The sequence below is a fragment of the Ochotona curzoniae genome, unplaced genomic scaffold, assembly GCF_017591425.1.
Source record: "Ochotona curzoniae isolate NIBS_2020 unplaced genomic scaffold, NIBS_Ocur_1.0 scaffold_4701, whole genome shotgun sequence".
Taxonomy (NCBI): domain Eukaryota; kingdom Metazoa; phylum Chordata; class Mammalia; order Lagomorpha; family Ochotonidae; genus Ochotona; species Ochotona curzoniae.
Window position 1 is genome coordinate 56,683,078 of NW_024467122.1, and position 25,403 is coordinate 56,708,480.

Genomic DNA, 25,403 nt, shown 5'->3' on the forward strand with positions numbered 1-25,403 from the left:
TTTTAAGATGGATGTTTCCTTGCCTGTAGTTGAAAAGCGTGGAAGGTAATGTGAGATTTCACATAAAGCAGTGATTCTCAAACTTGAACACTGAGAATCAGCCGAGGTCTTGGTATAACCAAGGGAACTAAGTGACACACCTCCAGGCTGGAATTGGAATTCGTGTTTCTAGTCAACTTGCAGGTGAGGTTGATGCCAGTGATTGGGGGCCTCATTTGGGGAGTTAGTGACATATAGGAAAAACATGAATCTGAGTTAGCTGCGTGTGTGCAGAGTGTATGCGTAGTGTAACATGGCTCCTCAGAGCCAGATGAGTTCCGATTAGCCAGAGCTTGGCTTTTAAAACTGGGGTGACTCAACGTGCAGGCCCTGGGAAAGGTTCAGCATCCAAAAACCCTCTGTCATCCTTGCCAAGAGCTTGGGCCTGTTTACTAGCTACACATACGCTGTGATTTGCTCCAGCAAATCTAAAGGGCATCCAGTCAATTCCCCCTATGTGATAACCGGAACCTGAGGCTATGTGACATGCCTAAAGTCACGCAGCTGGTTGGATCCGAGCTCCCACCTAGCTCTCACAGGGGCCAGCTTTGCAGGGCAGCAGCTGTGTGCATGCCGTCAGCGCCAGCCTTATCTGGGAACTCAGACATCCTGGACTATGAGTCAGCAGCGCTAAGGGTGGGCCCAGCCATCTACACCCTGCACAAGCCTTCCTGGTGATTCAGAACCAGGCTCAGTTTCAGATCCCCTGATGTAGATAGAGTAGAGCTTTGGCTTCTCTCACTTGGCTGTGCCTAAGTGGGGAGTCCAGGATGTCTGACCAGCACAGCCTCTGTGTATGCAGACCAAGCTATAGCGAGCGGGTTCCTAGAAAATGCTACACAATAAAATGACCTAGGGAGCTATCAAAACAAAAACAAAAAGCCTTCCGGAACCAAGTCCAAGCTTTCTGGCAGTGGGCAGTGGGCAAGAAGCATTTTTTTAAAACATCCACTCAGAGGATGGGTGCCCAAAGCCCAGGGATCACACAGAGGACAGCATGAAGCTTTGAGCTCTTGGCAAAGATTAACTCCTTGAGCAAGTCTTAGCCAGGTGGGTCCCTTTCAGCTCTATTCTCCAGCTAGACCCCCTTCAAATGGCTGCCTGAGAAAGCTCACAGCTGCCCAAAAGAGCTCATTGTTGGTTCCACCCAAAGACAGGAAGTAATAGAAGCCAACCCCCCTGTTAACAATGGCTGCTGGGGTTCACAAGGGGCAGGCCCTCTTCTTGTCTTTGATAACTTTGCATATTTCTGAGTCTACCAAGTGCTGGGCTGCTGCCTCCCCATCATCCCCTTCTTTTACAGCATGCAGTCACCTCTGCCCAAAGTGCAATTGAGTTTGGCTCACACTGCACTCTTTTCCATGTTGCATTCGTGAAATCCCTGACTAAAATCTGTCCTTCACACTTAAACCAAGTTCCTGCCTTGTACCTCCTTCAACACTCCTCAGATACCCAATTTCCAGACCATTTCCTAGAAAAAGTGCCATCTGAAACAGGAAGTCAATTATTTTTGGCCTCGGAACTAATTATGGGTAAGTTTCCTGTGAGCTCAGCTTTCTTTGCAGAAATGTATGTATTTTATTTATTTGAAGGGCAGAGTAACACAGGTAGTGGAGGAAAGGAGGTGGTGGGGATGGTGGAGGGGAAGGAGAGATTTTCCATCCTTTGGTTCATTTCCCAGGTGGGCACAACAGCCAGGACTGAGCCAAGCTGACGTCTGAACCCTGGCTCATTTTTAAACAGGTGGCCACAGTGTCTGGCTCATAACCAATACTTACAGTCAGAAACCGCCTGCCTTCATCACCCAGATTAAACCCACTTTCCCACAATTAAAATTAAATCTTCGGTGTCCTGAAGAACAGAAGCCATACGGAGCACTTGTTCAGGCTCCAGTATATGCCTTGGTTAATTAACCAGTGTTTCGGCATCAATGAGCCACATGGGACAAGTTTTGTTTCAGAGACAATTGCAATTTATTTCTAGGCTAATTTCACATCACAAGCTGAGCCACAGAAGCTGCCAGTCAAAATTCCACCCTCAGCCTTTTTTTTTTTCTGTCCAACAAGCTGCCACAACCTTCCAGATCATGCTGGATTCAACTCCCCACATCAATGCTATTGGAGTCAGGCACCCCTACGAGAGTCTGATACAGATTATAGACTCGTCCCCAAGGAAAATGCACAGAGACGGAAGCGCACACACTTGCACACAATGCTGAAGGTTTTGCCAGCCCCTGGAAGCGTGTTCTCAAGCTCTGGCGGAAGACCGGCCCGCTACACCAAGGCCTGCAGGGGGCAGCAAGGCAGCTGGAGGCCACACTGAGAGCTGCACTCAGGAAAGCTGGGGACGCTGTAGAACTTGATGAGTTTTTTGAAGGCGCTTTTCTTAAGCATCATCATCTCTTCCGGAAACCTAGAGAAGATCTTGACCCTGGAGGAACCCGCATTCTCCGCGGAGCCGTCTACACTGTCTGGGGACAGCGGCTTTTGAGCGCTCACGGGCACACTGTGGCAGCTGAGGGAACGCACCGTCTTCTTCTTACCCTGGCCTGACAAGTATCTGAAGAGGAAGGAGGACAGCCTGTGCTTGCTGATGCCCGGGATCTCCTCCGAGAAGTAGTCATCCAGCGGATCCAGCAAGGCTTCAAGATGGCAGCTGTCTTCCCTGCCTGAGGGACCGGCTCCTGCCCACGGAGGCTGTTTGATGATCTTCCTGGCCAGGGCTGGGTCCTCTCCCACGGCAAGGGCAGGCGGGAGGGCCAGGGCTCCGGGGCCCCTGGGGTGAGACATGAGGTTCCTGACCTGAGGGCTGGGCTGGGAAGTACAGTGCTGACTCAAGACTAGCGTTGCCGCGTCTCGGATGAGGTTCCAGTCCCTCAGGATATCTTCCCTGGTGGTGAACTGGGACGTCACAGTGAAGCGGATGATCAGCTTGTCCTGGACAGTGGCCCGGATGAGGAAGAGCTGGCCGGCTTTAGTGGTTTCCTTTAGCAGACTTTCTGTGAGGCAATTGGGACCCTGTTGGGAAGACAGAGAGATGTGAAATCTGTGTCACAGATCTATTAGCGTACCCAGGGGCCCAGGGTTTGGGTTTCCAATAGCCCCCACATCTACCACCCTGGACACGTGGATGACATCAACGTAGGAGGCCAGGGAAGACAGCAGTACCTTCAGACGGAAAACCACCAGGCCAAGGTATCTCTTGGCAGGAATTTCAAACAAAGGATCATTTCTGACCAGAGATTCAAAATATTTAGCCATTTCCGTACCCTGCAATTATAAATTGAGAACAGAGATGAATGATTAAGATTCCAGAGCAAGCTGCATCAGGGTTCCTACGGCCATGGGATTTTAAACCAGTCACATCTCGGTACCACAGAACCCTCAGGGGCCTCTGCCTGTCTTCTCCATTTGATATTACTCAGATTCCAAGCTAGAAAATTCCCAAAGGCTCCCTGTTCCCTAACAGGTCAGATCCCTATTCCACCTCAGCCCCAGGCCCAGTTTCCTGGATTCACAGCTTCTCGACAGGCCGAGGGGGCCAGCACGGCTCCAAACCCAGCCTACACTCTTCATCTTCCGCTGCCTCTGCCCGGAACCCAAGCCCCCTATGTCCAGTACACAGCAAGCACGTAGTTTTTGGGAATTTTGTTTTTATCCAGATCTATTAACTAAACAAGGACAGGACTTGCCTTTTCTTTCATTCTTCAAAAAAATTTCTCGGGCCTGTCACATAGCCTAGTGGCTAAAGTCCTCTCCTTGCACACACTGGGATCCTTTATGGGCACCAGTTCTAATCCTGGCAGTCCCACTTCCCATCCAGCTCCCTGCTTGTGGCCTGATAAAGCAGTAGAGGATAGGCCAAAGCCTTGGGACCCTGCACCCAAATGGAAGACCTGGAAGAGGCTCCTAGCTCCTAGCTTAGATCACCTTGGCTCCAGCCATTGAAGCCACTTGGGGGGGTGAAACAGTGGGCAGAAGATCTTCCTCTCTGTCTCTTCTCCTCTGTGTATATCTGACTTTCCAATAAAAATAAGTAATTTAAAAAAAAATTCTCCAAGTATCCAGAAGAATCGCAATAAAAAGTTTGCTGAGAGATTCTATCAACTGATTTCCCTACCTACTGCTATGGTATTTTAAGAGAAGCTAATGGGTATTTAGGTGATTCTTTCTTTTGATTATACTAAAACAAGTGGCAGGGCCATGGGGTTAATCTGCTACTTGCAGTGCTGGCATCCCACATCAGAGTGCTGGTTCCAGTCACAGCCGATCTCCTTCCCATCCAGCTCCCTGCTAATGTACCTGGGAAGGTGGTAGTAAGTGGCCCAAGACCTTGGGTCCCTGCTACTCATGTAGAAGACCTGGATGGAATTCCAGGCTCCTAGCTTCAGCCTGTTCCAGCCTGACCATTACAGTTATTAGCGGAGTAAGCCAGCAGATGGAAGCTCAGGCTCTCGCTCTCTCCATCTCACCCCTGTTACTCTACCTTTCAAATAAAACTATTTAAAATAGGACCTGGCACAAGAGCCTACAGGAAAAATCCTCTCCTTGCATGCCCAGGATCCCATATGGGTGCCGGTTGGTGTCCCAGCTGCCCTACTTCCCATGATCTTTCTCTATTGCTTTCTTTGTATATCTGCCTTTCTAATAAAAATAAATAAATAAAATAAATCTAAAAAAAAATATTCAGGGCCTAGCACCTAAAGTCCTTGTCTTGCCATATGGTCACTGGTTCTAATCCTAGCAGCCCCGCTTCCCATCCAGCTCTCTTCTTGTGTCCTGTGAAAGTAGTAGAGGACAACCCAAAGCCTTGAGTCCCTGCACCTGCTTGGGAGACCTAGAAGAAGCTCCTGGCTCCAGGCTTCAGATTGGCTTAGCTCCAACCATTGTGGTCACTTGTAAAATGGAAGTTCTTCCTCTCTGGCTCAAGTGGTTGTGTCCTTGCCATTTGCATGCAGGACCCAGATGAAATCCTCAGCCCTGAGCTTTGGGCTGGCCTATCACCAGCCACTGCGTTTGAAGAGTGAGTCAGTGGACGGGAGTGCGGTCTCTCTCTCCTTCTTAATACATGGATTTTTAAAAAACGAAAACAGAATCAAAGATACTGGGGCCTAGTGGCTAAAGTCCTTGCCATGCACGGGCCACCAGGATCCCATATGGGCACCAGTCCATGTCCCGAATACTCCACTTCCCATCCAGCCTGCTGCTTGTGGCCTGGGAAAGCCATCCAGGATGGCCCAAGGCCTTGGGACCCTGTACCCGTGTGGGAGACCTGGAAGAAGCTCTGGGCTCCTGATATCAGACTGGCTCAGCTCTGGCCACTGCAGCCACTTGAGTCATGAACCAGCAGATAGATCTTTCTTTCTGCCTCTCCTCTCTCTGTATATCTGACTTTCCAATAAAAATAAATAAATATTTTTTAAAAGAATCAAAGATATATCTGTTGTGCTAAAAAAAATTTCTTGGGGCCCAGCGCAGTGGCGCAGTGGTTAAGGTCCTCGCCTTGCACGCCCGGGATCCCATATGGGCGCCGGTTCTATCCCGGCAGCTCCACTTCCCTTCCAGCTCCCTGCCTGTGGCCCGGGAAGGCAGCCGAGGACGGCCCAGAGCCTTGGGACCCTGCACCCGTGTGGGAGACCCGGAAGAGGTCTTTAAAAAAAAAATTCTTAAATCCATGCACAGCTTTTTCCTCAGTCCCATTTCCACCCTGAAAAATATGAGAGCTGGGGCTCATCTCACCACTGTATCTCCTTTCCTAGCACAATTTTGTGGTTGATGAACTGAAATAAATTATATCATTTGTTTACAAATGACCATTAAAACATACCTGTTCACACAATGCAGAGAGGTCTACTCCAGGCTTGGTAGGCCTATGCTTTCAGGAATAATCATAAGAGAGACTAACACTTTCAGCCAGGTGGTTCAACCATGGTAATTCTACAACAGAGATAGGACCTTACCCTGGCCACACACACTCTCCTCTGCTCTACTTTCCCTTCTTCTGTCTGCAAGCCAGGCTCGCAAGGCCCTCACGCTTCAGGGCTCCATGGGAGCAGAAAGGACACAGATGGGCCTCAAGGACATCTTGTGCTCATCTTCCACAAGCTAACAGAGACAACCGCTCTGAATAACCAAGTCCCAGGAGTCGCCCTCCAAGCAGGCCCAGACACCTGAGCCAGATACTCCCCAGTCGCTGACCAGGTGTGCAAAGCACAGACCAGTCTTTCTCCATATGCGAAAATGAGGCTCAGTCCCACGCGTGCTCACTACATACGTGTCTGACATGTGCTTGGAGATTCTTCACCCCAAAGGATCGAATCACGAACCAGAGTTTAATAGAACGAAACCGCCGGCTCAGGGGGATCTGCCAGTGCTAAAAACAAAGGACCATGGTTAGTGACAAGGACAGCCCGTTCCCCAGGGTGCTCCCGTGCGTTCTCCCACGTCTGCCCTGGCCTCCGGGGATGGACGGTGTCGCCATGGCTCCTGATGCAGTTGCTAAGGAGCAAGCCAAGGCAAGTCACCCAAAGAGGTGCTCTGTCTCACAACGAAACCTCTGATGAGAGTGGCTGATAGCCCATGTCCCCCAGCCATTTGCTCCAGATCCTGCTAGAAATATCCCATCCTACCCCAAAAATTCCAGATCTGGAGATCTGTTTGTTTCCAAAGGAACCTAAGATGCCACAACAGTAGAAAACAATGTTCAGCTTCTATTCCTCCTAAAATGCATAGTGGTGAAGCACTTAGCCCTGGAGCCTGCAGAGCTGGATTCCTGCCTCAGCCTAGCTGGGACCTTGAGCAGTGCCACCTCACGTGGCTCATCCCCAAGATGGAGGAGACCATGCAGCAGCTCCCGGACAAGCAGTGCAAGGAAAACAGGTGCAAAAAGCTGGCATTAGGAAGAGCATCCCACTTTGATGATTAAATACGTGCACTACAAATACTTCTGTCTAGAGCCAGCACAGTTTCTATTTAATTTCAATGCCTGTCCTGTTTCCTAGCATGCTCCTATAATCTCACTCTAGCATTCACATTTCAAAAAAGCACATGAATCTCTGCCTCCATCAGAGATTAAAATTGACCCTTTGCTCCTGGCGACCAATTTCAACACAGTTCAAAGTTCATCTTCATCATACACCCAACACCATTGAGACATTACTCCTTTGTATATGTGCTGCTGAAACGAGCATGACATTACCCCTTTGTACACAGACATTTCTCTCTCTCTCTCTCTCTCTCTCTCTCTCACAAACACACACAAACACACACACACACACACACACACACACACACACACACACACACACACACAGGCAATGTTTCCCTGTAGATCTGACATTAGGGACATTATTTTCCACCAGCAGAGGGCACCAGAACCCAGATGAAAAAAAAAATCCCTGCAAGGGAGAAATACATTCTGCTCTGTGAGAATCCTAAGAGTTAGCTCTAATTATCATGTGGTTTCCAGGAGGTCGTAGCCAAATGGCTGCTGCCTTTCACATCAGGGAGAGGCAGAGATGGTCTTAATTTGGATTTATTTACCCTCTTCCTCACCTGAGATTCAAATCACAATTCCTCAAAGGGGCATAGTGAGTTATGCTACTGCTTTAGACACCAGAATCCCATATGAGAGCACCAGTTCAAGTCCCAGCTGCTCTGCTTCTCATCTAGTTCCGTGATACTGTAACTGGGAAGATGGCAGAAGACGCCCAAATATTTGGGCCCCTGACACCCATCTGGGAGATTGAAATGGAATTCCAGGCTCTTGGCTTCAACCTAGCCAACCATGGTAATTCTAGACATTTGGGGAATGAACCATAGGATGGGAGCTCTCTCTCTTTCTCTCTGTTACTCTGCCTTCTGTGTAAATATATAAATCTTTTCCTAAATATTTCATCATGCTCAAGGACATATGAGTTGAACAAAATGAGAATAATTGGATTATCTAAGTGGTGAGGGAACTATTAATTTTAGAACTAAAAAGGCAAGATACATCAGTTGTCCGTGGAATTAAGACTCTTCACAAAGAATGAAGGAGAGGTGTTGGACTTTGTTCAGTGCCCCAAGGTGGTAAGACATTTAATCCTTACAGCGAGCTTAAGAAGCCAGAACTGCTATTATCATCTTCATTTGATAGAAGAGGAAACCTAGGTAAAGCAAAGATGTCATTTGCCCAAAGCATACAAGTTAGTAAATGCAGGAGCCAGAAGTCAAACACAGACCATCTGGCTCTTGTGCCTACGTGCTTAATTATTTGGCTATAGCAAATCTCTTATAAGAGCTTTTAGGATGGTAATGCCTACTGTTTCTAGAGCCTGTGCCACACAGGTGTTATGCTAAGTCATCTGCAACCAAGCTATCTGGGTCTTATTCAATAACCTTAGGCACAACTTGAAACTAAGAGCACACAGTGGCAGCATTACAGTGCGAGGTCATGACGTGCTACCTTCTGGAGGAATACAACATACACAAGACCTGAAGGGGTCAGATGTAGCCAGCTCCCACCTCAGAGGCCACCAGGCCACCCCTGGCCTCTCACCATGAAATCGATGGCCTCACCCGAGTTGGCATGCCTGAGGTAGACAGGGTTCACACTGAAGGTCTGCTGCAGCTTATACTTGTCCTTGACCCTGTGAGTTTTCAAAGGAGAACAATTTGACTGAGGTCTCTCCTGAGCGAAGCAAAGCCACCCCCAGGTACTCAAAGCTTGGCTGCCATACTCACCAGAAAGCAGTACAGTCAAAGTGCACCATCATCCACTTGGAAGGGTTAAAGGCAAATGAGTCGGCAAACTCAATGCCCTTCAGGAAGCCCCGGAACTCAGGGCACAGGAAGGCAGTGCCCGCATAAGCAGCATCGATGTGGAGCCACAGCCCCTCGCTGGCACCTGAAAAGAGGCATGAAGGAGGGGAGCAGCCACCAGCTGGCTGAAAGGACCCGTCACCTGCTCAAATGGTAGATGGCAAAGAGAATGGCTGGGGAAGGACGATGAGACTGAGATGTAGAGGTGGGGAGAGGGGTGGCAGCATGAGGAAATGGGGCCAAGGGAGGTGCTATCTCCTACGGGGACATCTACAAGGCCCACCAGGCCATCTTCTCTCACTGGGCAGAGAGCTGACACCCCCTTGAGCTTAACCTAAAATGTTCAGCACAGAACTCAAGTTGCCAATGGCCCGGTGAACAATGGCAGTGCTTCCACACAAGGATTGTGAGATGGTTACTCTCGGCTCTTGTGGGATTCTTAGCTGGGGATTCAACAACCTCATTTAAGCTTTCTTCTGTTCTGTGCTCTCTCCCATGAGCCCAGCTACTGTCCTCTACCCCACTCTACTACTTTGCTTTGGCCGTAAGCTGCCTTCAGATGTTGACATACAAGCAAGAGGGTGAGAAAACCTGAGTCCTCCCAGCTTCACGGTTGCTTCCCAGGCCAGGTTGTGAGGTATGGTTAGCTCTAGTCCCTGGTACACCAAGGGAAAAGCAATGGTATGGGCGGTCCTGAAGGGACATTCATGACTTTGGCTGGCTCATCCCACATCTCTCAATTGAGCCCCGAGGGTCTGGCTCATTCCACTAAGCTGGTTTCAGGATCGTGCCAAGGAAAGTGCCTAAAAACCTGTTCCTGCCTTCACAGCCAGGAAGGGAGTTACTCACAGATGGGTCCCAGCTCTGAGAGGCAGTCAAATGCACAGACCCCAGTGGTCCCGAGTGTTGCACACACCTGGAAGGAAACAAAGCAAGCTGAATGGGAGAGGAGCTCACCTGCCCCGCTGGGCTGGCAAAGGATTTGACCACAGACATTATCTTCTCCTTCCCATTCCACAAGAACACAGCATATTTCACACTGCACTTCATCCTCATCTACATTGAGAAATATATTTTACATAGCAATTTAGTCCATACATACCCGTGCTTTTGAAATTAAAGCTTCAGCTGCCAGCAGCACAGTGGCATAGGAAGTTAATCCTCCACCTGTGATGCTGGCTTAAAATAATGGATGCCAGTTCATGTCCCAGCAGCTCCACTTTTTTATTTGTTGTATTTATTTATCTTTATTAGAAAGGCAGATATACAGAGAGAAGGAGCTAGCAAAATTTTGCATCTGCTGGTTCACTCCCCCAAGACACTGCAATGGCCAGAGCTGAACCAATCTGAAACCAGGAACCTGGGGCTTCTTCCAGATCTCCCACGTGGGTGCAGGGTCCCAAAGCTTTGGGCCATCCTCCTCTGCCCTCCCAGGGCACAAGCAGGGAAGGGAAGTGGAGTAACCAAGATACGAATCAGTGCCCATATAGGATCCCAGCGGACACAAGCTGAGGACTTAGCCACTAGGCTACTGTACTGGGCCCCCAGCAGCTCCACTTTCAATGCAGCACTGTACCTGTGGCCTGGGAAAGCAGCGGAGGATGGTCCAAAGATTTGGGCCCCTGCATCCATGTGGGAGACCCAGAAACTCCTGGTTACTGGCTTTGGACCATCGCAGCTCTGGCCATTGTAGTCATTTGGAGAGTGTACCAGCAGACAGAAAATTCTCTGTATGTGTCTCTCTCAGGTGATTTCAAATAAAAATAATAGCAACAATAAAAAATAATAAGTTAAATCTTCAAAAAATAACATGTTCTCCAGCTCCATATGTGAACTCTGATGTGTTCTATGCTATTTCTTTTTATTGCTGGTTAACCTTTGCATTTGAGAATCTCTGTTTCTGCCTCTGTAGGTCGCCACATGACTTCCCTACACCTGCCAGGATTCCTGGCTCACATGCAAGTTCTAGTACGCCAAGCTGGGGACCACATCCTGACTTACAAAGACAGGCACCAGGCCCTGCTGCTTATCTTCCTCGATGGCTTTCTGAAGAGTTTCCCCTCGGAGTGAGAAGTTGTCATCCACAGGCAGAAATTTCATTTTCACAAGGGAAATTAAGCCAGCCTTTTCCACGGACGAGTGGGCCTAGAAGAGCCACAGGACCTTGTTAGCAAAGTTTTCTCCTAGAAGGAGCACTCCCCAGAAATTACTAGAACATCAGACAAAGGGAATCAGTGTTTAGAGTTTGGCTTCCCCTATAGTTCCTGGAGCTGACCTCCAGGGCTTAAACCATCCTGAACCCCAAGGAACTCAGTTGCAGAAGAAGGATGAGTCCAGGATGAAAACTCCAGGAGTTAGACACTTGTCTGGAGGCATGCACTGTGTCGGAAACTCACATGGTTAGAGGTGTAGGCGACAAGCCGGGCGTTCAAGCAGGATTCGTCAGCATCAGGCTCCGACACTTGGAGTTCCAGGATCTTGTTCTTCCGTGCTGCCAACAGCGCAATCAAAGTGGATTCACTGACTGTGCTCTGGAAGGAGAGAAGGATGGTCAAGGGCAGCCTGTCTCTGAGTTCTCGCACCAGATTGCCCCAGGATCATGGGTAGATGTGTAAGAGCTACTCCTGACGAAGGAGCCCTCTTTTTTTCCCCACCTTACCCAGCTCTTCTACATTCTGAAAGCAAGGTGGTACCTACAAAGCCATAGAAACCAGAATGAGAATGTTCAGGCCTTTAAAAAAAAAAAAGGAACTTCCTATTTGCTAGGGATGGAAAGGGAGTTGGATTCCACAAGTGTGTCCCAGAGGGAGAGCCCTGGCTCTGCGAAGCTAGTGATTTGCCCTCTGTTTGTTATCACTGGTTGTTGAGACCTTGGTCTGATATTGCCCCTCCTGAAGACTTTTTTTGGAGGGGCAGGGAGGATGAGGGATGACGCATAAATAAATATTTCACATTATTAAAACATCCCAAAATAGACATAAAATCCAGGTTTTTGTTTCTGCAAACAACTGTTAGTTCTTACTCATCAGCTACTAAACTATTCCATTCCCAGAGACATACAGACCCCACAACTCTCCGATATCCTAGTTTTTAACTCTTGTCTCCTGTTGAACCAAAGCAGCTGAATTTGCAATGAGTCCAACATCATTTTCTTCAAAAAGTGATTTCTCTTTCTAGGCTTGAGCTACTGAACAAGTAATAGCTGGTTTCCCTAAGCCCTCCAGATGTGCTTTTTATGTGAGGAATTGCAGGTTTCAACGAGACCCAAGGCATGCAGAAGTTAGCTTCTTGCAGCAGAAGCCCAGAGGGACCCCCTTGATTATCCTCTGTACGTGACTACAGTGTAAATGCTTGCCAGTTCCTTTCTATTTCTCTACCAATTGTCAACCTGGAACCTCTTTTTCTTTCTGAGGAGGTTGAGAAAAATCTATTTATTTGAAAGGCAACGTAACAAAGTGAAGACAGAAATGGAAAGTGAGATCTTCCAGCTGTTGCTTCCCTCTCTAAATGTCTGCAACAGCTGGGGCTGGGGCAGGCCAAAGCCAGGAGCTAGGAGTGCCATCCAGATCTCTCACATGGGCGTCAGGGACCCAAGCGCTTGAACTGTGTCTGCTGCCTCCCAGGTGCATTAGCAAGAAACCAGATCAGAAGCAGAAGCAGGATTAGATCCCAAAAACTCAGATATGATTTAAGCAGTGGCTTCACCTCCGATATCACTACACTGACACCCCCCAAACTCGTTTCCATCAGTTTAATGGAGCATACCCTCTTCACAGGCATACTGGGATGGAAATATAAAGTATCCAAATTTGAGTTGGATAGGATAGCAAACTCTGGCCATGTCTGATTCTGGAGGCCTCCTCAGCAACCGCATGGTCATCTTCATGGGTCTCATCCTCCATTCACTCCATTTGGGGAGTCTGTTTCTTGAAAGCTTCAAATCACCAAAAGCTGACAGAATGCTGTCAGAAAGCCTGGCAGATACTGTCCTGGGAGTGACAAACCCTAATATTTTGCAGATGGAAATTATTCCATAGGAAGGAAACTAGCATAATAATAAGAAAAAGAAGCTCCTGACTCCTGGCTTCAGATCAGCTCAGCTCCAGCCATATGGCCAAGTGGGGAGTGAACCAGCAGATGGAAGATCTTTCTCTGTGTCTCTCCGCTCGTAAATTTGATCTACCTTTACAATAAAAATAAATAAAATCTAACAAAATAAAAAAAGAAAACAGGCCCAGTGAATTTGTCAGCCCTCATCTCAGAGCAGTAGAGGTATTTTAATTTAATAAAAATATTCTTTTAATCTTCCAGAGGCCCACTTTTTAGGAAAATGACCTCTAACATATTAGAGAATATGAAACTGGGAAAACTACACATCCCAATGGAATTCAAGAATTTGAAGGTGCTCAGCAGTCTCAGAAGTGACCTTCTCCAGAAGGCCCAGGGTTTACAGACACAACAGCACCTGGCAATTACACAGTCAGTGGCAGGCACCCGGAAGCTCCGCTCTGTGTCATGACTCTTGGGGGCAAGAAAAAAATCTCTGAAAAATCATCAATTGAAAGTTAAGACATCCAAAAGACAGGGCCAGTGGCTAAGACTCATTGCTGCGTTGTGACTTTCACTGCCAAGATCCTCCTAGACCTACAAATAGGGAAAAGTTGCGGTGCTCGTTTTCTTTTCCTTCCTTATGAAGTATAAGATGGGATGAAGGATAGCAGGTGTCAGATTCCCAACTACAAAACTTGCATCAGTAATCCTTGAAACATGATAATGTCTGGACTTCTTCATCTCTTTGAAAGAGAAGGAGAGAATGATGAGGAAGAAAATGAGGCAGCAGTGGGAGTGAGAAAGAAGCGACGCCTGTGGGCGGATGGAAGCGATGGCAGTGATGATGATATTTGCATTAGTGAGGATGGAAATGCTGACAGCAATGCGGATGGCATGTGGGGAACTCCGTGGAGACCAGAGCATCCAGATATGGGAGTGGTGTTTTTTTCATTGGTTAGCCCCTAGTCCAGGGAAAGCTCTGCCAAAGAAAGTACCTGTAAGACGCCCCCCCCTCTGCTTCCGGGGTGGTAGTGCAGGAAGTGATCTGGCAGTCCCAGCATTTGTGCCAGCCAGTCCATGACATTCATCTCCAGCTCCGTGCAGGCAGGACTGGAAGCCTGAAAGAGAGAAAAAGAGCTTTGTTGGCAGAGCTCCCAGGGAGCCAAGACACCTCTGGCAGGCCCAGAAAAAAGCATTGGTCTCCACGCCGGTCCTCATCAGGCTGTGACAGTGTCAATGGGAACTTCCCTAGAGAAGGGGTTCGACATAAGGCCCTGTGCCAAACTCCCACCCTACCCTCTCTCAAACCCAAAAGGAAAAAGAATATGCGGCCTCACATTCAAGCTCTTTTCAACAGGGTATCCTCTCCAAGTCTTCATGACTGGCTTGCATTTGATGCCCAGAGTCTATAACAGACGCAGCTGAGAAGCACTCTCAAGCCCAGGGGTAGTGTTAAGACAACGCAAAGTATAGTGCTGTTTCCTAAACATGATGTACATGCCCTCCCTGTATACCCTGTGAGAGTTCAGCCTTAAAACATAAAGACATTCGAGGAGGCTTTGGGCACAATGTGATGCTGAGTAGTGCTGAAGGGAAGTCTTCAGGCATATCTTTAACTTCTCCAAGGCAAGGACACAGGGGAAGCTGTGACCCAACAGTCACCAGTGTGCTTAACTAGGGTCACAAACTGCAGCCACAACCTGATCTCGGGCCACATCTCAACGGTGTCTATGAGTTGAACGATCTTGGGGAGATAAGTTACTTAAGCCTTCATTTTCTCCTACAGAATGGAGCCAATCCTCGTGGTTCCAAAAGGTTAAAAGATGAGATGACACCATTTATACAAACTTTAAGTCCAATGCATGTGGCCATTTTTAAAACATATCTTGGGACCCTGTTCAGCAAGCAGAACTAAATGAGACTCCCTCAAAGGTTTCCTCCTGTTATGCTCCCATTGCAATTGTTTTGGCTGTGCTACTCACCCATGTGAATCCCAAGCAGTTGATGGCATCCGCCAGCATGTCTCCCAACAGGGATGGCCAAGAGTTGAGGGCTGGGAAGTAGGCGTGCATGTGGGGGCTCTGCCAATGCACCACCTGTAGGCAAAGGGTGCAGATAGTTGGTTCCAGGAGCCATTTCCTGGGGCTTCCTCTCTAAGAGACCTTCCCTGGTAAGGAGAAGCCACTCAAGCTAGGCTAACACGCTTACAACAGAAAAGTTAGTGATACAACAACTCCACCAAAGTGAGACCTATTCATGAGCTTCTTCCCAACACAAGACCTGCTCTCACAGCTCCACAGGGCAGCCTTTGCACAAAGGCACACCAGAAGGGAGCGTGCCAAGTGGGCAAATTCATGGACTCTGGGAAGTCTCACACGCATCTTCAGTGTTTAGCCCCTGTGTCTAGTCAGAAAAGGAAGGAGTCACTCATGGCTCCAGACGAGCACATGGCCGTTTCATCCATGACAACATCTTTTGTTCTATTATTTTGAGCGTCTTTAAAATGTCCCCAGTTGGGCACTTCATGGCCAAGCACCTTTTGTTTCATGGGCACTGAGATCTAACTACAAAAGGTCTAATGAATGTGTCCCATGCTGTCCTTGGCATCCCAGTAGGGATGGATCCAGGATAGAAGAGGGCCAGCCCACCGGTTACAATCCTGGCAGCCCCACTTCCCATCCAGCTCCCTGTTTGTGGCCTGGGAAAGCAGTTGAGGATGGCCCAAAGCCTTGGGACCCTGCACCCATGTGGGAGACCTGGAGGAGGTTCCTGGCTCCTGGCTTCGGATTTGCTCAGCTCCAGCCATTGCGGCCACTTGGGGAATGAACCATCAGATGGAAGATCTTCCACTCTGTCTCTCCTCCTCTCTGTATATCTGACTTTCCAATAAAAATAAATAAATCTTAAAAAAAAAAAAAAAGAAGAAGAAGAAGAGGGCCAGCCCAGAAGGCCAACCTCCAGGCTAGCCCTTAGTCAAAACCACAAGCAGGATGCAGTTGGGTTGAGTGGGCTAACCCTCCCCCACTGAAAAAGAGGGGTTCAGCAGCACCCCTCCCCCACAGTTCCTCTGCCTCACCAATTATCTAATCTCTATTCATCTCACTGCTCTGCTGGCCTGCCCTGTTGGTTTCTGCATTCATGTACTTGAATAATACTGTGGGTCTTGGCGGGAAGGCACTCCCCACAAAGATGTGGCCTGCTAAGTCTCAGCAAGCTACTAAATATGCAATTCTTTTGCAATCCAGATAGCAGCTCAAAGCTGTCGGACCTGTTCTCCAGCTCCTGCAGCCCTCTTTGAGCACTCCCTGAGCCACAGATGCAATTCCAGGTGCTTCATCCTCCTGGGGACTCAAGGCATAACCTTTCAGAGGATCATGCTGGAATTCAGTGTGTGCACAACTGCTCCCTGTCTTTCAAGAATAGGAATTGTGGGCCCTGCGTAATAGCGTAATGGTTAAGGTCCTCGCCTTGAATGTACCAGGATCCCATATGGGCACCAGTTCTAATCCCAGCTGCTCTACTTCCCATCCAGCTCCCTGCTTGTGGCCTGGGAAAGCAGTCGAGGATGGCCAAAAGTCTTGGGACCCTGCGCCCACGTGGGAAACCTGGAAGGAAGTTTCTGGCTCCTGGCTTCGGATCGGCACAGCACCAGCTGTTACGGCTACTTGGGGAGTGAATCATCGAATAGAAGATCTTCCTCTCTGTCTCTCCTCCTCTCTGTACATCTGCCTTTCCAATAAAATAAATAAATCTTAAAAAAAAAAAAAAAAAAGGAATAGGAATTGTGTCCTGGACAGCCTGTGTTACAGAAGGAGCATTAGATCCTGGTCTAGGGGTACAGGTCCCAGCTGACCTCTGCCCCAGCCAGACATGTGGCTGTGTGGACTTGCTGTGAAGCCAATGAACATGAACACCTAAGTCTCCCATTTGTTGGGATCCCTTTCTAGGTCCATTTTTAATCTTTTTTTCTTTTTTTTCCTAAATAGGCCTCAAAACTTCAAAATCCTCTCCTGCACCTCTCTCAACCTCAGTGTCTCATCCCACGCTAAATCCTATCCCCTCAGGCTGGTGGGTGAATGGCCTGGGGAAGAAGCGGGCAAATTGCTAAGCACTAACATAAATAGTAATGTAGTGGGGCCGGCATTGCAGCACAGCTAGTTAAGTCATTACCTAAGCTATTGACACCCCATGTGGACACTAATCTGTGTCCTGGCTGCCCCACTTCCAATTCAGCTTCCTGCCAATGCACCTGGGAGCACAGCAGAAGATAGCCCAAGTCTTGGGACCTCTGCCAGCCAGATGAAGCTCCTGGCTGCTGGCTTTGACCTGGCCCATCTCTGGCTTTTTGGCACATCTGGTGAGTGAACCAGCAGATGGAAAATATCTCCCTCTTAACTCTGGCTTTCAAAGTAATTAATTAATTAATTAATTAATTAATTAAAATAACAACAGTATCACATGTCCTAATTTGAGTTATAACCAAACACCATCTTTGCATTTCCACCAAGCAGAAGGTATGGTCACTAAAAATAGCATCTTCCACTTTCTACCCTTCTCTTAGTTCTCACAACATCCCATATGCCAAGTTCTACCAACAGCCCTGCTGTACCTCTGAGTATTGAGGCTGGCAGAGAGAGACAGTTTCCTGGTGGTTACCTCGAAAGGATGGATGACAGCCACCAAAGCAGCAGCTCAAAGCTGGCTGACCCCAAGGTACAAACACCGAAGAACAGTGCCCTGCCTTCTCCCACTGCCTGTCTTTTCTCACACAGGAAAAACCTTCATTCAGGGTTTTATAACCAGGGTTGGAAATAAAAGGGAAGGAAACCTTTGTTTTATTTTCATTCTCTCTCTCTTAATGTCTGGAGGTAACAGGAAGGGAAAAATTAATCCCTGTTTCAATGAGGCATTGGCCCAAGAGTAAAGCCCAAGGCCAATTGCCTTGTGGCCACTGGCAGACTCTGGTACGGCCTGTGAGATGAGATGAAAGATGGGGCCTCATTATCACTGTGTTAGTGACACTATTTTGGAAACCCCAGAGGAGGGCTCCCAACCCCTGGCCCTATCAAGATAGCAATGATCTGCTCTTATAAGATAATCAAAATAAGATTAGCCAGAGGGACCCTTATCAAAAACAGTCAGAGCTTGCTCCAACAGTGACCCTCTTAGGTGACCCTCTCTCCACCTCCCAGGCCACCCTATGGAATTCCTGGCCTCTGCACCCCAATTCAGCCTCATCCCCCTTCCCTAGTATAGCTAACCCTTGAGCCTCACTTCACATTTTACATACTGGAAGCTGAGAGATAATCTCATTGGGGAGCTCTCCTCCTGAGTACAAATTTCCTGTTACTGACATTTTCAAGAGATACTTGTGAAATAGGAGGTCCAATGGTGGCCCGGAGACTAGCTGAGCTCGGCATACACGTGCCCTTGCTTTCTGTCTTTGAGTATCTCCTCTAGCACTCCACCCCATGACACATTTCTCTAACAATAAAACAAGTTTGAGAGACTGTAAAGGGAACTCATAGGAAAGCCTCAGAAACACGCAAAGGGCAGGACACAGAAGGCTCCAACAGGAAGCCTGACAAACAGCCAGGATGAGGACCGAGTTTCCCACTTGGAGTGGGCTGCTGGTGTTGCGTTGTGTCTCCACAGGAGTCTCAGGAGCTGAGAGAGGACTTGGAGGGCCAGCTTTATCACCAATGAGGAGAAGGTGTGCAGCCATCAACCTCACACTGCTGGGCTCCATTGTCAAGACGCCTCCAGCCTCCACTCAGCCACCATCAGAACAACTCCTTCCTTATCAATTGAGCAGACACTTGCTTTTTCTTAACCTCCACCTGCAGCTACCCTTTCCTGTAAAACTCTTTTTGCTGGCTTGTTAGGAGGGCAGGAACACAATCTGAATTTACAGATCTCTCTTTCCTTCACAAGTGCCAGCTTCTTGAAATAAACCCTTTCCTCTTGCCAACTCTGATGAATTGGCTACCCAACGGCCAGTAGCCCTAACACACTAACACACGTATTCAAGCCATTCACCAGAGAGGGACCAGAGAACAGGAGAAAGAGCAGGAACTCTCAAGGAGGGCTAGACTAGGCTAAAACCCTGAAACAGTAGAGCCCAAGCAAGACAACTAATGTCTCCAAGCCTTGGTTTTCATCACTGTTTTCATCATGTGCCTACCACCATGTGGGGAAACATTTCCAAGGGAAGAGAATTGGGGTGATGTTAGCACGAGAACCCGAACAGAGTCCCTTCCCACTGGTGGCAAGGACATTACAGCAGTGCCAGTTCAAGCCCTGGGTATCAGGCAGCTTCCACTGTTCCCCAACCCTACCTATGCCATCCCAGGTGAACCCTCTGTCTCCCAGGGAGTCAGTGACTGAGTCTCACAAAGCAGCCCCATCCCCAAACCTGCCTCAGGTGAGAAAGGACACCCTCATCCCACTTCATGGAGGAGAAAGGAAGAGCTGCTACCTGGGCCTCCAGCTGAAACCCAGGGCACCCCAGAGGGAGCCTAATGCTGTGGGAGATTTCTTCCATGGGAGAGTCCCTTGGCTCTGCCCGTGGGGATCCAAGCTCCATCTCCAAGCCTCCTCCTATCTAGCCAGGCCCAATTTCACTCCCCAGCTCTTGACATTCCACTTGCACTCTTGTGTTAAACCAAACCCTGGAAAGCAGCTGTTACTCCCCCAGAATCCCCACCTGATACCACAGGCCAATCTTTGCATCAGAAACCCACTTCCCATCAAAGTGTTGGCCTTCTAACTGCCCCCAAAGATAGGCTGGGATGTGGCCGAAGAATGCACTATCATCCCAGGGTGATCCAAGGCAGGCCTTTTTTCAAGGCACTAGCTGCCCTTCTGTGCCCCAAATTCCAGAATGCAGAATGAGCTTTGCAGCCACTGTATCTCACCCCAGGCATGATGATCCGCTCAATGTCCTCGAAGATGTTGTCCCAGCTGTCAGGCTCCTCAGGGGCGCACTCAGGAAGCTGGGCTCGCAGAAAGCCTGGCTGCACGTCTGGGATCACCCGCCTCTCCCGCACGGTGCTCAGATAGTGGTAGATGTAATCCACCATCTCTCTCCCTGCAGGGCAGAGAATTCAGGCTCAAGTTCCCCACCTGGGCTGGCCCAGTCTGCACCTGTCCCTCTTGTGTCAAGGCCAAGAGCTTCAGTGAACAAGGACACGGGCTTGCTGGCCACGGCAAGGATGTGATGGCCTCCATGATTTTTATCTTCAGCATAATACAACACAACAGAAAGAGTGAGGAAGTAAACTCGAGTCGTAGGGAATGTGTGAGCCAGCAAGGGAACAAGAGGGAAAATCTCCAAGGCAAATTATTTTTTTCCCCTGCCACATAAAAGCATTAATCTTGTTGGTTTCACCTGCTTCTCTTTTCTTCTCAGGAACAGAAAGATTATTCAGTACCTTACAGTTTTTGCTAGAAACTGTAGTTTTCTTTGTACCTAATGATTAATACATACACCCCATATTCCTGATAAGCATAGAAGGCAAGTGTCCATACCCAGCTCTGAGAAACAGTGAGAAATTTATTTTTCATACTTGCTATTAGATCAGTAAACCCTAACCTTTCTCTGAATTGCTGGGCATCTTTGTTGAGAATGTGATTAAAACTGTAAATTACACACATACATACATACATACACACAATTTTGTGCATAATTTCCAAGGTTCAGGAATCCCTAAAGCATAGCCATGACTGGCACAGGAACCCCTGCACCTAAGGGAGATGTGGAAACTTGTCCCAGAGATGTCATCTGCTCCCCACTGCCTCCATCAACACCTTCATGCGTAAAACATGGTAACGATGGCTCCAGAAAGGGGTAACAGGTGCATGAGCCCATGAATGAGGAAGAAAAAATCTCCATGTCAAATACTCTGAAAGTACTGCAAATTATTTTCTCTTTCTTCCCTCTATTTCCATATGATCTCTTGTTCTCTCAGGTTCTCATTGTTTCTTCCCCTTCGTGTGTGTGTCTGCCTATCTAATTCAATATCCGTAACCCTTCTTTCCTTCCTTAGTGTTGTTCCTTAGGCTCCTTTATCTCCCTGAAAAAAAAAAAAAGCTAGAAAAGAAACCCGATTTCCTCCCTCCACATCCGCTCATGCACAGTTCTTAGAAACAAAACCAGCTCTGGATAAAACTGGGGAGAGAGCTTTCTGCCCCCTGCTGTGCAGCCTCCCACAACCCAGCACCCCTTCCTCCTGCTGTCAGGGACAGGACTATCTGTGTGTGCACCACTCACAGGAACATGCTGTCAGCAAAGAAAGTGGAAAGCAAAGAATCAGCCAATGCATGCGAACATGGGAAGGTCCACAGCCACTTGGCCGTGTCTCAGTGGGAGAGACAGGGGGAAAAGCTGGATTTTAACCTTGGACAATTCCTTACCACACAGGCATTTCAGTCAAGGCGGCCTCATGGTGAAGAAGAAGAAGAAGGATCAAAACAGTTATTAAGACACGATTCTCTTTTACGCTACTAACTACTTGGCCTCTGAATGAGTTTTCACTCATTACACAGGCCAGGGGTGAGGCTTTCCTACTTGTTTATGGGATGGATGACTCCATGAGCAAATGCTACTTCCAGATTAGCCGAGAAATGGATGCTAAGAAAAGACAATTTTTGCAATGACCACAGAATACTTAGGGAGAGATTAATCAATTCCAGCATATGAATCTGTCCCATTGAGTGAGTCAAGAATCCAGATCTTCTCTTTTGTGGGGAGGGAAGCAGGACAAGTCACAGGAGTGTGGGGTATTTCTGAGAGCAGGTAGAGGAAAGAGAGAACAAAAGAGAAGCTGAAAGAAATTTTAAGCTCCGAACTCACCTGCCTTTCTTAGAAAAATGCCATACAGACCAACGGTAAGGTTTCAGACAAAGACACCCCATTATCTCAGAGCCCCCCATGAGCAGCTAGCTATGTCTATCAGAAGGGCAGTGGGAAGACAACAGAGATGTCCCTTGCTCACCTCTCTCTCTGTACTCCTCGGGCCCCATCATCTCCTGAAGCACTCTGATCTCTTCTCGCAGACGCAGACGGGTCTGACCTCTTCTTACAAAACTGGTTAATGGTAGTAGAGCAGTCCTGCTGCCACTGGCTGGCCTTGGCACTCCTCGATGGGGCCCCTTATTTAAAGGGCCCTCCTTTCTTGGACCTTAGCTCCACCCTTTGAAGTCCCCTCCTCCAGACTTAATTAACTCCACCCCTTCTCTTTCCCGGCCCTTGTTGGAAACATTAACCAACAAGCCTCTGTTGGTCAAGAGAGCCAGGATAAAATTAACAGTGCACTTAGCAACCCGAGGCAGCAGGCAGCCTCCAGGTAAGAGGGTAAAGGAGCCCTTGGTTCTTTCTGCACCTGGAATCTGACCATGGGGAGTAGCCCAGAGCAAGGCCAAGGGTATGCAGAAAGTAGTCCAAATTGTTAGCATGATTCCTGGCAGTGTTCCATTACCACTGACAGAAACGGAGAACAGATATTATCACTGAACACAACAAATTTTTTTTTCTTTTAATTTTTATTAGCACGCTATAGGGATGAGAAGACACAACTAACCAAGGAAGGAAGAATTGAGAAAAACATTGCCCACAAAGAATTACCCTTGGCACTGAAAGGGGCACTCCGGGGTGTGTAAGGATGGGAGACGGAGAAGCTGCTGCAGGAAGTGGAACACTACTCTGGGAACTGGAATTCTGAGCAACATGAGATCCAGCACTTTCACAGTGCCACATACACTAAAGCATGCGCATGTGTACCTGTGCGTGTGCCCGTGTGTGTCCATATGTGTCTCTGTGTGCCTGTGCGTGTGTGTGCTTCCTGTCTTCCCAGCAGCCTCCTCTTACCGCCTCATCTGTGAGGCACCCAGGGTCTCTGGGCTTCCAACTGCCAGGTCTCCCTCCTCCCCCGTGGCTTCTTGTCACTTCTCTCCAGCCCTTAAATGGTGGCCTGCTCCAGGGGCGACTCCCCTTTCTTCTTTCTCCCAGGGTGGCCTTACCCATGTCTATGGCATTAAGCGTTAACCATGTGACATTCAAATTTATATAAATCCTATTTCACATTCATACCCTAGGGCACTCCACAATCTTATCTTCAGTATCCTATCTGTGGTAGCTCTTGGCCTCTACCAACTTAGTATGTTGCAATACTGCATTTTAATCTTTCCCGTAAAGCCTACTTCCCTTCTAGTTGTCCCCATCTTAACTCATCCCCTCCCACAACACAGACCCATGCTCTTCCTTCCCCTGTCCACTGTCACTGTCTAATCTAAGCTCTTCAAGCAGTTCTACTTCTAAAATATATCTCATCTGTCAGGTTCTCCCAACCTGCACATCAATGAACCTATTCTGACTCAAACTACCATGGCTATTTGCCTAGACTAATGCCTGAAACTTATAACTGGCCTTCCCACAACTCCTGGCCAACTTCAATCTATTCTTCACAAAATGAGTGAACTTCAAAAAAAGAAAGAAAGAAAGAAAGAAAGAAAGAAAGAAAGAAAGAAAGAAAGAAAGAAAGAAAGAAAGAAAGAAAGAAAGAAAGAAAGAAAAAATACAAATCAGATCATAACATTGACTGATCAAATTTTTTCTAATATTGAAAACGCTAGGGACCAGCACAATGGCTCTAATGGGTAATCCTCCACCTCCAAGTGCCAGAATCTCCTGTGGGAGCCAGTTTGTGTCCCAGCTGCATCATTTTCCATCCAGCTCTCTGCTGGTGGCATAGGAAGGCAGTGGAGGATGGCTCCAGATACAGAAAAAAAAATAATAATAATGTGGAAACAATGGTCTTACCCACTTTCCTGTAGCCCTTGACCATTTGTACCCTAATCAACTATGTAAAGATTATCAAAATAATTACAAAAAAAGGGGGGGGGGACAAAACAAAACAAAAAAAGAATCTCCTATGGGAGCCAATTTGTGTCCCAGCTGAACCATTTCCCATCCAGCTCCCTGCTTGTATCCTGGGAAAGCAGTCGAGGACGGCCTAAAACCTTGGGACTCTGCACCCATGTGGGAGACCCAGGAAAAGTTCTGGCTCCTGACTTTGGATAGCTCAGCTCCGGCCATTGCTACCATTTGGGGAGTGAATCATCGAATGAAAGATCTTTCTCTCTGTCTCTCCTTCTCTGTAAATTTGCTTGTCCAATAACAATAAATAAATCTTCAAAAGAGAGAGAGAGATAAAAAGCTGAGAAAATTCAGTAAGGTAGTATGGTACAAAATTACAATAACAACTAATTGGAAAATAACATTTTATTTATTTAATTTTAAAGATTTTCTTTTATTTATTTTTATCTGTAAGGCAGATTTATAGAGAAAGAGAGAGATCACCCTTCTGATGGCTTGCTTCCTCAATGACTGCCACAGGTTGGCCACAGCTGGGCCAATCTGAAGCCAGGAGCCAGGAGCTTACTCCAGGTCTCCCACATGGGTACAGAGGTTCAAGGACCTCTGTTCCCAGACCACAAGCAGGGAGCTAGATCAAAGTGGAGCAGCCAGGACATAAACCAGTGCTCCTATGGGATATTGGTGCTATAATGTAGAGGATTAGTTTGCAATGCCATGGTTTTGGTCCCAGAAGATACCATTTTTTAAAAGACCGATAGGGGTAGACATTTAACCTCCTGTTTAAGATGCCGATTAGGGGACCTGTAACCTGTAGCAGAGAACCTCATTTTATTCCTGGTTTCAGCTTCTGACTCCAGCTTCCTGCTAGCACGAACCATGGAAGGCAGTGGTGATGGCATAAGTATTTGAGTTCCTGCCATCCAAGTCGGGGAATTAGGGTAAATTTCTAGCTCATAGCTTTGGGTTGGTCCAATTCTGACCATAGTTGGCATTTGGGAATAAACCAAAGGATGGGAGCTCCTTGTTTTTCTTTCAAATAAATATACAAAAATTAATTAATTCTAATCACAGTAACAGATGGGGAAAATGTGCAAAAAATATAACAAATTTGAAATATTGGGCCCGGCGCAACGGCGCAACGGCGCAACGGTTAAGGTCCTTGCCTTGCACGCCCAGGATCCCATATGGGCTCGGGTTCTTATCCCGGCGGCCCCACTTCCCATCCAGCTCCCTGCCTGTGGCCCAGGAAAGCAGTCGAGGACGGCTCAAAGCCTTGGGACCCTGGACCCTCGCGGGAGACCTGGAAGAGGCTCCTGGCTTCGGATTGGCTCAGCTCCAGCCATTGCAGCCGCCTGGGGAGTGAATCATCAGACAGAAGATCTTCCTCTCTGTCTCTCCTCTCTGTATATCTGCCTTTCCAATAAAAATAAAATAAATCTTTTTTTAAAAAAAAGAAATTTGAAATATTTATACAAAGGCAACCAAAACCACTGCTCATCAAAATGTAACTGAGGGTCCAGTGTGGTGGTCTAGCGGTTAAGGTCCTCATCGTGAATGTGCTAGGACCCCATATGGGTGCCAGTTCTCGTCCCGGCAGCCCTGTTTCCCATCCAGCTCCCTGCTTGTGGCCTGGGAAA

The 25,403-nt window shown here is 47.9% G+C and overlaps 1 protein-coding gene across 2 annotated transcripts; it reads right to left on the reverse strand.

The window, feature by feature from the left end:
- Positions 1 to 1,993: 1,993 nt before the first annotated feature.
- On the reverse strand, positions 1,994 to 21,999 carry HDC (histidine decarboxylase). 2 transcript variants are annotated; one of them, XM_040969709.1, is made up of 12 exons: positions 21,887 to 21,999; positions 19,808 to 19,980; positions 14,873 to 14,986; positions 13,886 to 14,008; positions 11,237 to 11,371; positions 10,842 to 10,985; positions 9,690 to 9,756; positions 8,763 to 8,925; positions 8,578 to 8,668; positions 6,313 to 6,411; positions 3,207 to 3,308; positions 1,994 to 3,056 (listed from the first exon to the last, which is right to left on the reverse strand). In XM_040969709.1, the coding sequence occupies exons 1-12, from the start codon at positions 21,915 to 21,917 to the stop codon at positions 2,313 to 2,315; spliced, it is 1,986 nt and encodes a 661-aa protein (XP_040825643.1). In that variant the 5' UTR covers positions 21,918 to 21,999; the 3' UTR covers positions 1,994 to 2,312. The 2 variants fall into 2 exon arrangements, with proteins under 2 accessions (XP_040825643.1, XP_040825644.1); XM_040969710.1 differs by lacking the exon at positions 6,313 to 6,411.
- Between the last annotated feature and the right edge of the window lie 3,404 nt (positions 22,000 to 25,403).

Excerpts from the sequence above, each read along its gene's own strand:
- HDC (XM_040969709.1), bottom strand. The coding sequence starts at position 21,917 with ATGATGGGGCCCGAGGAGTACAGAGAGAGAG. Across the intron at positions 14,987-19,807 it reads AGCGGATCATCATGCCTGGG|GTGGTGCATTGGCAGAGCCC; the intron begins GTGAGATACAGT and ends CTTTGCCTACAG. Across the intron at positions 10,986-11,236 it reads TCGCCTACACCTCTAACCAT|GCCCACTCGTCCGTGGAAAA; the intron begins GTGAGTTTCCGA and ends TGGCTCTTCTAG.